The sequence below is a fragment of the Lissotriton helveticus genome, chromosome 3_1 (genome assembly GCF_964261635.1).
Source record: "Lissotriton helveticus chromosome 3_1, aLisHel1.1, whole genome shotgun sequence".
Lineage (NCBI taxonomy): Eukaryota > Metazoa > Chordata > Amphibia > Caudata > Salamandridae > Lissotriton > Lissotriton helveticus.
The window spans coordinates 2,018,600,913-2,018,618,400 of NC_136061.1; the positions used below are offsets into that span (position 1 = coordinate 2,018,600,913).

At 43.4% G+C, this 17,488-nt stretch overlaps 1 protein-coding gene across 1 annotated transcript in view; it reads left to right on the forward strand.

Moving 5' to 3' along the window:
- The window catches only part of RGMA (repulsive guidance molecule BMP co-receptor a), a 113,194-nt gene that overhangs the window by 43,712 nt on the left and 51,994 nt on the right, over positions 1-17,488 (forward strand). Inside the window, exon 2 of the mRNA XM_078683150.1 lies at positions 13,524-13,645. Coding sequence (XP_078539276.1) covers positions 13,524-13,645 — 122 coding nt within the window. The remainder of the gene's footprint in view (positions 1-13,523; positions 13,646-17,488) is intronic.

Genomic DNA, 17,488 nt, shown 5'->3' on the forward strand with positions numbered 1-17,488 from the left:
TTGCAGCCTACCAGCCTTCCAGCTTTCCTGCCTACTTCTCGCGGAACCCGCTCCGCGGGTCCCGCATCGTTGGAGTGTTCGTGACAGCTGAGGGAAGTTTGAAACGGGGCTGCGAGCGAGCGCGCCTGCTCCCTGAGGGACTTCATCTCCCAGGAGTGAGCGCCAGCCCGGACCAGCATCACCTGGGCCGCTCTCCCCGACCCCTCCCACCCTTCCACCGAGCACTCTTAAACAGCATCTGCTGGGATTGAGAGCGGGACGCCTTTTTGTATTTTAGCATCCTGCTTGTTGTTTGGGACTGACTACTTTGCAGCCTACCAGCCTTCCAGCTTTCCTGCCTACTTCTCGCGGAACCCGCTCCGCGGGTCCCGCATCGTTGGAGTGTTCGTGACAGCTGAGGGAAGTTTGAAACGGGGCTGCGAGCGAGCGCGCCTGCTCCCTGAGGGACTTCATCTCCCAGGAGTGAGCGCCAGCCCGGACCAGCATCACCTGGGCCGCTCTCCCCGACCCCTCCCACCCTTCCACCGAGCACTCTTAAACAGCATCTGCTGGGATTGAGAGCGGGACGCCTTTTTGTATTTTAGCATCCTGCTTGTTGTTTGGGACTGACTACTTTGCAGCCTACCAGCCTTCCAGCTTTCCTGCCTACTTCTCGCGGAACCCGCTCCGCGGGTCCCGCATCGTTGGAGTGTTCGTGACAGCTGAGGGAAGTTTGAAACGGGGCTGCGAGCGAGCGCGCCTGCTCCCTGAGGGACTTCATCTCCCAGGAGTGAGCGCCAGCCCGGACCAGCATCACCTGGGCCGCTCTCCCCGACCCCTCCCACCCCTTCCACCTTTTGTGTGCAATCCCTACATTAACTTACTATACTCCCGCAGCGCGGGAGAGCGCGCGGGAGAAGCCCGGGACAAGGGCGGGACCGTCTGTGGCCGTCCGGGGCCGCAGGAGGCCGGGCTGGGCCAGGTCTCTAACGATTGGACTAGATTGTTATTGTTTTAGGTAAAATTTGCTTAGTATTCATATCTGTTACCCTTTTAGGTTTTAGCTGTTCTTAGCCTGTTATTTATTGATAATTTTCACCTAACCACATAGTCTGTTAAAGAATGTCTTCTTCTACTCCAAATACCCTCCCTGATCATGTGGGTGTCTCTATACTCGGCCCCTTGGATAGATTCTTTACCAAAGCTACAAAAGATATTGATCGTGAGCTATTATTGGCAGAAAAAAGGGCTGAACGGTGCTTATCAGTAGAGGCTGTTAAAAGACAGGTTCCTTCTGCTAATAGAGGCGTACTTTCTGTATCCATAGTAGAATCGCCGGATATAGATGTAGAACTTTTTAATACTGATGGGATTCCGCAAATCTTCCAGGATAATCTCCCACTTCAGGGTGGTCAAGGTATGATGGTGACCACTCTGAGTGATTCGTCTATGGCTATCACTGATAATCTTATAGATCTTAATACCCCATTACCTCAGGAAACTAATACCCATTGCCCTATTAATGTAAATGTTATTCCGCCCCCCTTGAAGTTACAAACAGAGGTTGTTAGCTTGTTGCCTTCCCCTCCTTCTCCAGAAATAACTGAGACACACCATGGTCAGAAGCGTAAAAACGGTGTCTCTTCGCCAGCAAGGAAGAGAAGGAGGCGGGGAAATAAAAATAAAAATAAAAATAAGTCTCTCAACCCATGGAAACCCTCTGAGATGGCATCTCCAAGTCCACCGTTGCCAGTGGAATTGGGGAATACGATGTCGGAGGGAAAAACAGTAACAAAAATAATTGCAGACGGGGAGAGTAATAAAAGCTATAGTGCCGAGCTCTTGGAAGCATTTCAAAAAATGCTACATTCTTTTGTTTTACCGCTTGTAGAAAGGTTAAAGACCATAGAAAAAAAACTGGACTCCCTCCTTCCTCAACCAACACCCCGAGATAATGTAGAGATACCTAGTTTGGTTGCTGATCATGGTGAGCAAAATACCAATAAATCTCTTAGTCAGCAAAATTCCCCCAACAAATTACAGAAACCAGTTGTTGATAAAAATAGTTTATCTCTGACAAAAACGCAAGTTATTGCATCTTCCAAAAACATAGAAAAAGGGAAAGTACCTGCGGCTGTCCTAAAGCCGACAGAACAGAAGAAATCGACTAATCTGGAAATGTCGCATACTGGTAAAGTTAAATTGCAATATAAAAATACGGTACAATTACCTCCAGATTCGTATGGTTTTGTTATTGTATTAACTGGAGTTCCAATGGTTGGGGAGAAGGAAATTGAATCAAATAGAAGTTTAAAAAATAAAGTAATACACTGGTTGTCCGTGAATAGACCACTACCAGCATACTTGAATGGGGACATTGTATCTGTTAGGAGGTGTCAATGGATAGGCATACGTCCCAAGGATATAGATGGGGATTTGATTATAGTGAATTTTAAGGACCACAAGGTGGTATCCTTTATAAACGATTGGTTTATTGGTAGTACTGAAGGCGGAGTTTCTACACGTGGTCTGACATATTTCTACCCAGAGAATATGATGTTCTCATCCAAAGAATGGCAGAGATATGGTTTAAATACCAACCATTATCAAAAACCACCTATAGAATATTCAGCCTTCGATTATAAAAATAGAAATACTAGATTCCATACCTCAGCCAATCATCGAAATTCCTATTTTGATCTAAATAGCCAATATCGGATCGATCCAAGGGAACATTGGAATATTCCATTGTCTAATATGTTTTATCCCTTGACCCCTCTAAATTTGAATGATTGACTCCCTGCAATTAAACATCCCCTACATGACTTTGGGACGATAGAAGGGGATAGTATGTCCCCTCCTAGTGGTATAAATAGCAGTGAGAACATGGAAATGAGTAGTGATGAAAAGGACACCTATCAAATTGGGGTATATGAGGTTACTAACCCAGGGGTTAATATCGACGAAATTGAGACAGGCCAATGTGGCCAAGATCATTCTTTGGTTGGATTGGTAGTGGAAAAAGAGGGTACTTGTGAAAAGGCTCAAAAAACTTGTGAAAGGATTGGTAATTTCCGTGTACTTTCATGGAATATAGCAGGTTTTGCCCATAGGGTGGAGGATTTGGTATGGGCAGAGTATGTGGATTCTTTTGACTTAGTCTGCTTTCAGGAAACCTGGAGTATAGTGGATCTAAGTTTGGATGGTTTTCAGGCTTTTAACACCTTAGCGATACCATCAAACTCAGGGCGAGCAAAGGGTGGAATGATGACAGCAATCTCTGTAAAACATAATTCAATAACCGTTAATCTTGTGGTGGAAAGTACTTGGTACCAGCTGTTTATTATTAAGAACCTTTGTAGAGAGACTGTTCTTCTTATCAACTGGTACTATAATATATTTGACCCAAATAAAACAGAAATTATTGAAAATTTGTATGAAGAGATTGTTAAAGTAAGAAATAAAGTCTTTCCTTTACTCATTATGTGGTTGGGGGATTTTAACTGTGAGCTGTGTAAATTTAGTGGGTCTAAAGCATGTGGGCTGATGGACTTAGATAATTATCCTATGGCCCATTTTTCACACACAAAACAAGGCGAGGCCCTAAACAGCATTTTAGTGAATAATAATTTATTTATTCTTGATATGAATAATTTTATGGGTAATAAGAATATGAATACGACTATACCTTCTTTTCAGGGCATAAGAGGCAGATCTAGCACAATTGACTTTGCGATAGTATCTATGGGTTTCTTTAGTTACCTAAATGATTTTAAAATTGAGGTAAACCCGGCTAGTGATCATAACCCCCTAACCCTGAGTCTTGCTATTGCTGCTGATTTAAAGTCGTATCAGGAACAACCAGTAGCATATAGCAAGAATCAGGGCATTACTGTAAAATGGAATAAAGTAGCCGTGGAGGAATTGGAAAAGAATATTTTTAATGAAAGTATGGCTCAGATAGACATATGTCTATCATCCAATCCCGACCCAGTGCATATAATCAGGAGCTTCGAGAAGCTAATGGAAAATGTAGCTACACATCTACTAGTAAAGGAGGGGGGGAAGAAGCATGATCTTGGACCCAAATGGTTTAACGCAGAATGCTCTGCTGCCCAAACTACTTTGGCTAAAGCCCTGCGTATAAAACCTAGAGATGGAAGCATGGTCGTTTTAGCTAGAAAACAATATAGGCAAGCAATTAAAAAAAGGAAAAATGAACTGAAGTCCAAAGCATGGGAAGATTTAGACAAGGCATCTGACTTAAGGGACAATAGACTCTTTTGGGAAGTTATAAATAGGCCCTTTTTGAAATCAGGGGAAGAAAATACAATGCGAGTTCACCTACCAGAAGAAACTTGGGTAACTCATTATAACAAAATCTTTAACCCCAAAGAGATATTATATAATATCGACCTGGAGGAGGATGATTCCCGCTATTTTAATATGGACTCAGCTAAGAAGCTGAGTGAGTCAATTACGCTTGCTGAAGTAAAGTTAACTCTGACTTTGGGGGCAGCTTCAAAGGCCCCAGGCCCTGATTCAGTACCTTTAGATCTTTTTAAAACTAATCAAGAGTTTTGGTGTCCCTTACTTATGAATGTATTTAAGGCAATAATAACTGGCCCCATTCCAACTTCATGGAAAGAGGCCGTTTTGGTCCCAATTTTTAAAAAAGGCGACAAGTACGACCCAAGATGCTATCGGCCGATATCACTAATAGACTCAACATGTAAGTTGATGGGTCGGGTGATATTGGCACGGTTGGAATCATGGGCGGAGTCTTCAGGGGTGATTGTAGAATCCCAATATGGTTTTAGGAAAGGGAAGGGAACCACTGAGCAGTGTCTGAACCTTGCTTTGATTATGGGCAAGTACATGGGTGCCAAGAATGGTTCTATACACTTGGCATTCATGGACTTGTCCAGCGCCTTTGATACGGTGTGCAGGGAAAAACTGTGGCGCATGATGGCCTCCATGGGTTTTGAAGAACCTCTGGTGACCCTGCTCCGCAGGCTGCACACTGCTACAATGGTACGGGTCAGATATGGCCGCGGTGGGGAAAAATCAAAACCAATTTTATCCACTGAAGGCGTCCGGCAAGGATGCATTTTAGCACCTTTTTTATTCTTGATTTATACAAATGGATTGGAGGGTTTTTTGTTAGAGACATCTGCTGATTTTCCAAAAATAAATGGAAAAAGAGTCCCAATGTTGTCTTATGCTGATGACACTGTGTTAATGACACTTACCCCAAATAGTATGCAGATTTCACTGAATGCCTTTGATACATTCATGGGCAATTTAGATTTAGGTGTTAATTTTACAAAATCTTTTGCCATGACTTGTGGTCCTAAAAATGTGAAGATACGGAGATATATGGTAAAGAACGCTAATATTGAGAAGGTGGATAACTTCTGTTATCTGGGTAACCTTTTCAATAAAAAATTGAGTTGGGAACCTTTATTAACAGCAAGGGTTCAGAAGGCTGCCCAGTTAATCGAAGCCCTCTTCCGCTTTTCTAGCAAATTGGGCCAGCGCCGTGTTGCGGAAATTATATCACTATATAAGGCCAAATGTGTCTCCGTTTTGACCTATGGTTCAGGGGTGTGGGGTTCGGACAAATGTGGAAAAATACAAATTGTGGAGAATAAGTTTGTAAAACGTTTGTTATGTGTGCCATTGAGTACATCTAATATATTTTGCCATGAGGAAGTTGGCATTGAATTCATAAGTGACATTATTCATGTTGGCCCATTGATATTATGGGCAAAGGTTTGGCAATCTGAAAATTTGAAATTAACAAAAGACATTATTCAAGATTGTCAAAAACTTGATTACCATACCCAAATCCCGTGGTTAAGATATGTTAAAGAGACCTTCTATAAGATAGGTCTAGGAAAAATGTATACAAACCCAGAACTACTTGGTAGGGATACCAAGGAGATTATTAAGAAAGCCTTTAAATCTAGCGTGGGTCCTCTGGTGACAAATGATAGTCTACTGAGCGTACAAGGAAAACCAGCTCGCCAGTTTTATTTGTCATATATTATGAACACACAATGGCGTTTTTATCTAACAAGATTTCGACTTGGTACCCTGCATTTTTTGTTTGCTTTCCCTAAACAGGGGGGATGGTGGGAAAAGTTACCCAATTGCCCTTGTAACAATAAGGTGTCGCAAAATACTCTCCATCTCTTGTTTTTTTGTACTTTGTATAAAGTTCCAAGAAATGTTTTCCTTAAACCTTTATTGGCATCATTTCATACACGCTATTATAAAGAAGCGTATGATTGTTTGTTGTCCCTATCAACTGTACATATTTGTAATTCCGTCTTAAGTTTTATCAGATCAGCTCTGGTGATTCGAAACAGATACTGATGACATTCGGTTTTTCAGAAAAGCTTGTAAATATGTAAAATGTTGGTTAATTCTATTTGTTTTTAAAAAAAAATTGTCATGTTTACTTTTATGGTTTCTATGCGAAATCGAAATAAAGTTTTGAAACTGAACTGATTCAGAAAGGGGGATACCAGCTTCTTGCCCTGATCTTTCGTGCCTGTGCCTCACCATTCTTTAAAACAGAAAGGTTGTCACAGAAAACAAGGCGACGCTCACACATGGCAATTGGAAGGAGATAATGTGTCCGTTAACTTCTCGGTTACACTTCTATAAACACATATAGAGAATGCCCCCCAAAGACTGGATGTATGTCATTACGACGCGGTGTTTACACCGCGCTACCATTACAACGCAGTTATCACAACGCAAGTCGTTACAACGACTTGCGTTGGAGGGCGCTGGATTGTGGATTATATTAATTTTCTATTCCAACTCCAGCCCACGTAACAGTAGGAAAGGTGTTGGAATAGAAAATTAAACTATTCATTGAGCAAGAGCGCCATCCAGTGCAAGTCGTAATAATGACTTACGTTGTGATGGCTGCGTCGCAAAGGCCCCGCGGTGTAAACACCGCGTTGTAAAGGATGTCTTCTTACTCATCTTCGGCTGGCATCCAAACCGCATCCGACACACCCCAGCATCCGCCCACCTACCATGTTCCCTTGTAACCAGGTATGCTGTGTTAACCTGCATCAACCACCTCTTGAGACTGCACCAATGTGGAGCGTTCCATTGATTTTTACCTTAGTTTGCGCTATATAACCACACACATACCGAAACTATTAGAAAGCCATTTATTGTGGGAATACGTAATGTAGGGTGGCATTTAACTACTTAGTGTTTGCCTCTAAACTTTCATTTCTCCCAAACCCAATCTCCCTAAACTCAACAAAGTGTCCCAGTGGATATGTCAGTGCTTCTGGTCATAACACGGATTGAAGTTCACCCTCAAATGGCTGATGATCTCTTTCATCCCAGTACTGGCTGCCAGTCTGCCTGCAATAAAGAAACTGATACAAGAACTAGTAAGCTGGATTTTTTGTTACCCATGCCTGGTTAGAATGGCATAAGATGGCTGGAAAACAAATAGTGCTAAATCTAACATCCTGCCAGGCAGGCAGATACATTGGCTATGGTTACGCATGCGAGCAATATATGAGCTTATCTAAAATAACGTGGGTTACTATTAAGGTAAAACATTGCTGTCTGCCTATCCTTGCACTGCAATTACTGGCATGCTCTTCTGCTACTTTCCCAAATCTGAGTGCGGACATGTATTCAGTAACATATCATACACCTTATCTTCTCACATCTGGCATCCCATAAATATTAGACCATACTTACAAAGCGCCTAAAGTGGATTTTAATAGTTTCAAATGTGCATCTATATAGATATGCCATGTTGTGGGAATTACGTGATTTCTTTTGCAGATACTACTTATTGTAGGGTTTACCTGACAGCCTCACAGAAAGTAACTGTGTCTTACACTATTGGTCTCATGCCTAACTTCAGGGTGTGGAATGTTGTCTGCTACAAAAAATGCTATCATAGAAGATAACTCTCCAATGTAATACCTTTCAGCATTGATTGTATGTTTCTTCTCCTCCTTTACATTGTGGTCCGAATGCTGCCTATGCTTACTACAAATACAATTCCTTTCCCCACAGAGCCTCTATATCTTCCATTCTGTAGCTAAGGTTTTTACTACTATACTCTAGAATGATTGTATGGCTGTGTCGGCCTCTTTGCAAGCTGTGCGTTACTAATGCTGGGAAAACTGTGTTTTTTACTACTTTTTCATGAAAAAAAGTTTTAGGGGACACATAGAAGTTAGGCAGATTATTCTTTTGAGGTACCCCAACCAAACAAATATTAGCATGCCTATCCTTGTCAGCTGTTTTCTTTCCATCAAACAAGAAGTACATTTGTTATATATATATACTTATGAGTATGCAAAAGCACCCAATCATCTAATTCTGTCATTTGTCATTGTTTTCGGAAGACCGAGTTCTAAATTAAATTCTCATCCTTACAAATGTGCTGCTGCAATGGATTACTTCACCATAAATTGATTTTCCACCATAAATTGATTTTCTGTACTATTCCTTCTGTCCCTGACCCTACTATCATGGCTTTTTCATCTTCGTCAAGTGTATCAGATTAAATGCCAATGGTACCATCCAGGTTTTTGTTAATTCTTTAATCTGTCTATATCTCTTTGCTCATGCCTTTTAAGTCTGATAGGCATCCGGCAACCACAGTCACTAATGATCCTTGTTACCTCTTAAATATATCAATAGGCATTTAAAGATAACTCTGGGTTTCAGCCTATCCTAGGAAATGCCTTCCTGTTCAAGCCTGCTCACACAATATTTAGTAAAGTTTATGTCGGAGTAAAACCCTTTCATCTAATGACATATTTGAGATGGTCAATGTCAAGTCATCTATGTCTTTAGCATGTCTAGACCCAATGGGTGAGAGTGCTTGTACTTTTGTAATACTCCAATAAAATGCAGTGTATCTATATTTATGGTCATCGAAAGTATTGTCTGTGGAATATTAATCTTTGTCCGTAAGTCTGTGTGCTACCTGACACCCCATAATACCCTCTCACACCTATCTGTACTACATCCACCGCAACAAAGTTTCTGTGAATTTTTTATCCTGCAAACAGGCAAAACTCCACACCGCTATTTCCTTTTCCCCATGAACCTTGCCAAATAACCTCCACAATGCTAAATTGAATCTCATCCTGCAGATCACACTAGCCGTCTAATTCACTCGAGCACTTTGACCACTTTGTTCTTCTTGATCACTGCTTTATTGACCTGTTTACTTTCTTCTCAGTCGAGATGCTGTCCAATTCACTGTGTCATTCCTTCACTATGTCACGCAGGCCCGTGAAGTGTGCCCCTCTGTTAACATTGTCTCATGATGAGCACTTGCTTCCTCAGTGCTTGAGAGTCTGCCACCCACCAGTGCAACAGTGGCTAGACCTCTGCATCCAAAAGGTGGTCCTACCCTTCTGGCGTTTCCAAATGTTGCTACACATCATCCACACCAGGTGTTTGCCAGCCACCAAGGTTTATGGGGTCTAGTTTGATGTTCCCGCTCGGAATTTCACAGCGCAAACACAGTCAAACACTACAAGTCTCACCACGCTCTGTCCCTGAGCCCCCAGAGTTCATATTACATCCCCAACATGATGAGAGAGGGACAGCTCCAAGCCTGAGGTTCAGCATCTACTACGAATCAACCGAGCTGGATTGCTTCAGCTAAAAGACAGCACGGCACACCCCACCACTTAGTGGGCTTTTAGACTGTCTTTTTCATTGCCCTGCACTGCAAAGTCTTAGATTCATTAAAATGGCAGACCTAAGCAGCCATAAATGACATCACCTAAATCCAGTCCTATCAGACGCAGCCCATCCTATCAGCTGCATCCAGTGCTGCTAGCTGCATCCAAAGCTATCAGTTTCATTAAGTGGCATCTGTTTCATTCACTACTATCAACTGCACTTACCACAAGCAGGCCTTACAGTGAAAATATGAGAAAACAAACACAGCTGTGTAAATCATGACGTCAATACATACACACTAGCCACTGGCTCCAGCAATGGATGATCGTATTGTACTGCTAGATGTAAAGCTCTTTCTTACCCTTTGCAAAGACCAAACCACTTTTATGATGGTCATGTTGCATTATTTATGTAGCGCTTCATATACCCAGCGAGTTTATGAAGCGCTCCGGTTTGCATGGCGTTCTGGGGCACCCTCTGAAAAGCTTGACTCCCAAAGTCAGTTTGATACACAAATGTACGATGGCAAAATAATTATTCCTTCTGTTATGCTTGCCATGTGTGACTGTGAGCACATAGATACTGATTAGCCGAGGGCACGCATTATAATTTTGGGATTTTGTCTTGATTACTGTAACATATTTATCTGGTCTTTTACTACTACCAAATTGCAAAGCTTCAAATTATACCCATTTTAGTGCTGAGTATTCCTTGGCTTAGCAAGATGGGCACCTATCACCGACCACTTGAACCAATTATATTAGCTTCCTGTTCACAAACGCATCAAATTCAAAATCCAATTTATCTGTCATAAAGCAAATTGCAACAGCCCCTCATTCATAAAGAAGATGCAGAATCATGAGCTGTGTTTCTTCCCTTTGCAGCACCAAGGTTATTGAACTCTTCCCCCTTTCTCGTTTCACCTCATTGCAGATTACCTGTGCTTTGGGAAATCTCTGAAAACGTTTCTTTTTGTTGACTAATGAATTTGCTGGGCCTGTTTCTCAGTACTGTGTGATAGAGGTAGTGCCAGAATGCCATAGGGATAAAAGGGTGCTTTATAAATACACAAATACCTCAGGATTGGGCAGGGCGGGCGCACTCACAGGTGTCTGCGTTCAAACGTTGCTTGATGGCTGACTATAAAAAGATTTGGCACCTGACTTGAATGAAAGGCAGTTCATTAAAGCAAGTTATTGTGCATCTTATCTCTGTACCGCCAAAAGACCTACCCCACGTGCTTGGCTGAACAATACTGCCCGTCCCTGCAAAACCGCAGATCCTGCAGTCTCTTGCGCAAGCTTGAACAGAACAGACCTGTGAAGAGAGGAATCTCTTTTTTCCTCTGTGCCAAGGTCGTGCGTTTAACAGGTCTCTGAGTAAACATTTATAGATGTTTACGCTCTGTGTCCTGGGAAACGCTCATATCAGTATTTATGCCTTTGCTTGATGTGATACGCCTCTATATGTTAACAACCTTCAAGTGCTCTCTGACATACACTACCTTCATAGGCCTGCTAGTGCTGCCCTATTGAAGGTGGTGGATTGCTGTTGTGATTTTTCTGGCGCTGCCACTTTTAAAGAAATGCTACTGTTTTGAGCTGGCAAGGAGTGCCTACCAATAGAAATTGCACTCACATTGGCCTGTCTGCAACATTACCTTTGTCTCTGATTCCTAGCACTTAGATCCCCCAAGTTTTAATTCTGTATAAAAGACACCAGCAATTCCTGCACTTACATCTCTGTCACTGTTTCTTTTTGATAATGACTTCACTACCACCCCTATGATTTGTCTTTCATTCACACGCTTTTGCCCCTCAGATCCCCCTCTGACAGAAATGCCGTAGTCTGCGTACACTTATTTATGTAGCACAATTTTATCACACTACAGCCCATGTTTTCTTTTTAAATAAATAGAATACATTTACTCTACCTCGTCTCTCTCACTAGAATTTTAAATATTAATTTGCCCATATCCCCTCTTTAGGTGGAGCTATCCTACTAAGAGAAAATTGAGGTTGTTCTGCATTTTGACAATGTCTCTAATAAAATGGTGTTCAGACTTAACGAATGCATATATGCATTTTCTATCCCACAAGTGAATCTCTTTTCAGATTTCTGGACAACACCCAAATAAAGGGAGGTTGACATCTTCCACTGACATCATATATTTAAAATGATTCCCATCATTTTTTTCTGAAAAAGTGAGACTGTGCATTGCTTCTAATTTAATGGTCAGTCTGCGACCATCTTTGTTTCTTCCTGGAGCAGAGGAATCCTGTTTAGTTTAAAGACCTCCGTTTAGATCAGGTATTCACGCAGAATATGTAAAAGCACTCTAATGAGTGATGCCACAGCTTAACGCACAGCCCTGTGGAAAGCATTGACCAATCATTGTTAACAGTGATATATAGCGCCATTGTTACCGACAAGCATATGAAGCCCAAATGGACTATGAAATATTCTGAGCCCCATGAAACAGCCATGTACATGCCCTTCCATCCCTCGATCCACTCATGTCTGTACTGGGGCAGTTGAGTTAAACAGGAGGTTAGTGAACTGAAAAAAGGGCGAATAAAAAGCCCAAAAAGCACCAAGTCTCTTACCTCTTTGGACTGTTCTTTCCTTTCTTTCATTGGGCTTCAAGTAGCAGCAAATGTTGTATGTGATATTGTATTGTAGTTGCATTAGCACGTCAAAGCCCGATGAGTTGCTGAAGTGGGTATCAGGTAGCTAAGTGGAAGTGTCAGTCTGCCATGTGATCTGCGTGAGTAGTGTTTGATGGGTCTGAGGACCAGTGTGATTCGGTTGTTGTGGTTTTGGTGCAGCGTCTTGGTGTGTAATTGGATGTTTTGTAAAATGCTATTGCACTGATAATTCTGCAGCTGTGTACAATATATTGCATTTGGGGTGCCTGCATTAATTACAACAAGATGTTGTGCTATGACGTTTCGTTAGTACACACACATTTCAGAAGTGCAATCACAATGCTTTGGTGCTTTAAATGGGCAGGTACTGTCAGGTACTGAGAGCTTGTACTTCTTAAATTTGAAAAAGGAGTACCAACACTTCTCAGCATTTGTGCAATACTTTTGAGGGGAGTACGGGCATCAGAAACAACCAGGTTATTTGGGATAGACAGAATCCACCCTTCAATATATCCATTTCAAGCACCGTTTATAACGCCCAGTTCTACAAAACAGTCTGCATTTTGACTTTGTGTAGACACTGAGCCAAGACAAACAAGCCCTGGTGAGGAGTAAAGCGCCATGTGAGGCCAGCAGTGCTGCCATGATGTTTTGTTCTCACGAGGCAGGATTCCAGGTTTGTGGTGAGGCCCCTTTTCTTTCCTTGAGGGGAGAGCATGTGACGGGTGTCTGCAGCAGCAGCAATGCTTGCATGCGCAAACAGTAATATGTTTGCTAATTCTGCTTAAGTTTCTTTACAAGTTAAACTTCTATTGGTGTATTTATTGTTGCACAAGGTGTGCGTGCATTGCAGGGCTCACTGCGGGATGTGGAGCCGCCGAGGGAATAGTTAATGCGTCCTTCTTTTGTTTCCACGCCTGGGCAGGCTCCCAGCTCCCCCTTCCTCCCCTCTGTCCCGGCCCTAGCCTGCTCCAACAAGAACTCAACCCGGAGAGTGGGGGCGGGTTCTCTGTCTGATTGGATAGAAGCGGGTGATTGATGGCTTTTGCTGAGGAGGAGGAAGGTGAACAGAAAAGAATATGTAATCTTGACTGAGTGCTGAAGGAGTCTGGTGACTTCAGCTGCGTCTTCTCTGTACCTTCCCGGACGCTCACTCCTTCCCTCTCTTTTTCTCCTCCCTCACTCTTCTTGCAGGGAGAGGGCAGTGGTCAAAGGCCGAGCTGGATGGATGGGCATGGGGAGAGGGGCAGGACCCGCAGCCCTGGGAGTCGTGGAAGCCCTGTTCACCGCCTTGCTGCTGTGCATCTGCCCTGCAGGTAAGGAGACGAGCGAGCATTGGGAGCCTCGGCACTGCGTGGGCCTCGTGTCTGCAGCGCGTGACCCCCGATCCACACGGCACCCCCGTACTCCATTCGCATGGCTGCAGCTTGTGCATGGTTCAGTCAGCGTGTGTGGGTCCCGGACAGCTCATCATGCGTGCAGCAATGCGGCCAGGTCACCGCATGTTCACAAATGTATGCCCACTCCAATTACACAGGGTGAAGCAAGCATGTCTATCTGTAGTGATTGTGTTTCTAAATATAGTAGGTATTTTTTCAGCCCAATTTTGTAATACATTATTGGAAATGTGTGATTATGTGTATTTTATGTCCAGGTGTACCAAGCATGTGTAATAGCACAGTGTACCCTGAAAGCTGTTTTCACAACTTTCTGCGTTTTAGTTATTACCGCATTTACGGTTATTTAATTGTAATGAATGTGTGAGTAGTAGTGCCTTGGTGATAGGAGCACGTGTGTGTTCTATTTCACACTGCCGGTGGCAGCGCCTTCTTTGCTATTTATTGAGCAGTTGGTTTGATAGCCCATAACTTTCTGTACGTCTGCTTTCGCTGGACTATATATTTTTGATATCTCAATGTTTATAGGTTTCACCGTAGCGGATATTGCAGGCACACTTGTCTCATGTGTGTACGTCTTCGTCCTTGGGTATTTTTTGGCACTTCTGCTGTCGGAAATGTACGCTCGTCTTCCTTTGTGCCTGTTTTGTGGTGTACTTATCCATATTGTTAAGGCGTTCTGCAATATGTTTACATTTAATTGTCTGTTTTTGCGTCTGGGTGCGCCAAAGAGTACATGTGTATTGAATATGTGTGTGCTGGCGAAGACGATGTTTATTAGGCACTTTGCAGAGCTGGCTTTATTCACGAGTACATGTATGGGTATTTTGTGGCGGTGTGCATTCCTCTGCATATTTATTCTGGGCATTATTTATGATGTCACAATATCCAGTGTAAATATGACCAAAAAATACAAAATATATAGCCAATGTTGTGAGACGATATATGAAGCTATGCGAATTTGCATACTATATATTCAATCTCTCCACACAGTACCTATGGATTTGAGACATTTTCATGTTGTATTGTTGGTATTTATGGGCATGTCCTTTAATGGATGTCTGTGTACTGCTTGAAGCTTTGAACGTAAGTAGAACCCATTGGATTTAGTTTTTTCTAGAAAGATTGTATTGTGGTGAGCCACGTCAGAGGCCCTGATATTTTTCATGAAAAGCATGGAATCGCCGCCTGCGCCCCAATCCATGGCGCAGCTACAGTTTTGTACAGCTCTCCCAGACTTCAGAAATGTTTTTCTCCGTATGAAACTGAGCGGGGTCAAGGGAAAAATACATTTGACTATTTCGCTCCCCACTTCGAGTGTTGCCCCTTTGCTGTGCGAAATGTGTTTCTTAAAACCAGGAGGCAATGGAAACTTTTTGGCTGGTGTTCCCCTAAATTCATCCTGTTCATTTTATTTTCCCTGCTGAAGGTGGGGGCAAAGGTACGTGGAGCACTGAAGCTGAAAAGACATCTGCTTCCAATGAGCATCCCGTGGTTTTCACGGTGTTGCTGGCAGTTCTCTGCCTTACAAATTCCTTGGGGCCTTAAGTCCGTGTTTTTGTTGGGGGGAGGGGAGCGGTGCGCCTCCACAGAGGGGGTTTTGTTTCTGCCAGAGCTCTCCCGTTTCTCCAGCTTTCCTTTTCTGTTTACGTTTTAGCCCGAAAGCGGGTTGCTGCGACACCCAAACGTATATAAAATTAACTCCAAGCCGTCTAGTCAACCTTGTAGCCCACGCTGCTCGATTAATCATGAACATTGAAGCGGTTTACATGTTGTTGCTCATGTAAGGCGCTCCAATACCTTTGGGTCGAGTTCGCGCTATATAAATCTGCCCAAAAAAACATTACAGCACTTTAAATATTCTGTAAGATTGTGTCTGACTGAGCTGAGCCTTTTACCCAACTGATAGTTACCCCGGATCCTTGTTTGTAGAACACCCCTCGGCATTCCTCAATCCCTCCCCCCACACACACATACACACAACATCCCGTTTCCAAGTTGCAGGGCAGCCGGACACTGGCATTAACTTTTATCTGAAGCACTTAACATGGCCCACTTGAGACCGCTCTTCTCAGAAATGCCCCCAACACGGTGTTTTGAGATTAGTGAAGTAATTTGTATTAGTCGTGTTTGTGTGAGACTTTTTCTTAGGGGTGGGAGGGTGGAGGCGTAATCGGGGCAGGATAAGTCGGCCAGGTCGGTGATAACGCGAGGCACTGCACGGTTTGTGTGAAAGCGTTTATCCGTGTGTATTCTGCCCTCGGAGACCCCAGTCACCAGACCCAGCCTGCGCGCTGCTCCCTTTAAAACTGCGACCAGACTTGCTGGCAGCAAACGGGGCTCTCTTTTCCAAAGTGCGCTTTTGTGTCCAGGCGGTGGGGTGGGTTTCTGCCTCCATGGAATTTTCTTGGGTTGATTAATGGTTTTTGTCTCTGGGAGCAGCAGGGTTATTCTCTTTCAGCACTGAACTGAAACCGGGAACAAAGTCTTGGAGGCTGTCGGGCGGCACATTTCCCCAGTTCACGCAGACTTTAGTTTTGTTCGCTCCCCTCTCGGTTGCAGTGTTGTCCATAACGCCAGTTTAGTGGTTCGTTATTAATTCCAGAAGGATTTTAGTGAATATCTCGTCTCATTGACTCACTCTGAAGAGACTGCTGTTTAAATCGGGGAGAGCGATGTCCAGCAGCCTGTTACCTCCAGGCAGCCTGTTACCTCCAGGCATCATCACCAGATTGGCAGGTTGAGCGTGCCATATTTTTTTAATACCGCGGTTATGGTATTGAGGCCAAATCAGAACCCCTCTGATCTTGTAATCCACTGAGTGCTCGTTTCCAGAAGCATTCTGTTGCCTTTGTATGTAGGCCTTATTGTTTGCTTACTATTGTTAAAAAAATTGATAAAGAATTTGAATTCCAAAATTAACTCTAAGCAAAAGCCTTGCTGCTCAGTGGGTTAGTCCAATGTTTTCTGTGTTTTTTATTTTCTCTCTCCCTTCCTCAGACTTGCGTTTATTTACCCACAATATCTTCTAACTACAATCACTGCGCCTCTGGGTGCTTGTTGGTTACAGTAAGCAAATTGCGGTATTGTGAGAGAGAAAAGTGCAGGCCATGAAGCGAAGTTCATGACCTCTGTTTTCAATCTACTCCGTTGGTGTGAAATTCGGATGTCTGGAAGATGGCGGTTCCTGCTCCAGAACAGCCTTGGCACCTGTTGGCTTCTTGGGTCTTGGCTGGCGTGGCAAAGATCACACGGTCCATAACCTGTTCAGTAAAATGCACGAATGGATCCACCCCTCATTTGTCGTGAGCCCAGACAGACCTCATAATGGGCCTCCCAGGTCCCGCTTGTACAGTTCATCCACGGAGTCCTTGCCCTTTGCGCATGCTCACGGGCGGTACCCATGCATTTGCTTGATGCTAGATCCATCTTCAGATATTTATGATTGAGGATGGGGCAGACGAAAATCTCCCCAGTGAACCCGTGCCCCGGTCAGCCCATGATTCTCTATATGCTCTTTCGTTGCCCTCAGCAGTTATTGAAGCGACATTGATGGAATTGGTGGGGTGTGGGGGGGGTACCTGCAGTTCAGCCAAAGTGACGTGCAGTCGGTCCTGCCATGATCTCTCCCACTTTGGACAATCTTGGCAGTGTCCCCCATCCAACATATAATCGTCCTAACCTCCCCCCCCCCCCCCTCACCTTACCCAAGTCTCTTAACAAAGGCAACCTTTCGAAAAGGTTGACAACATATAGGGCAAA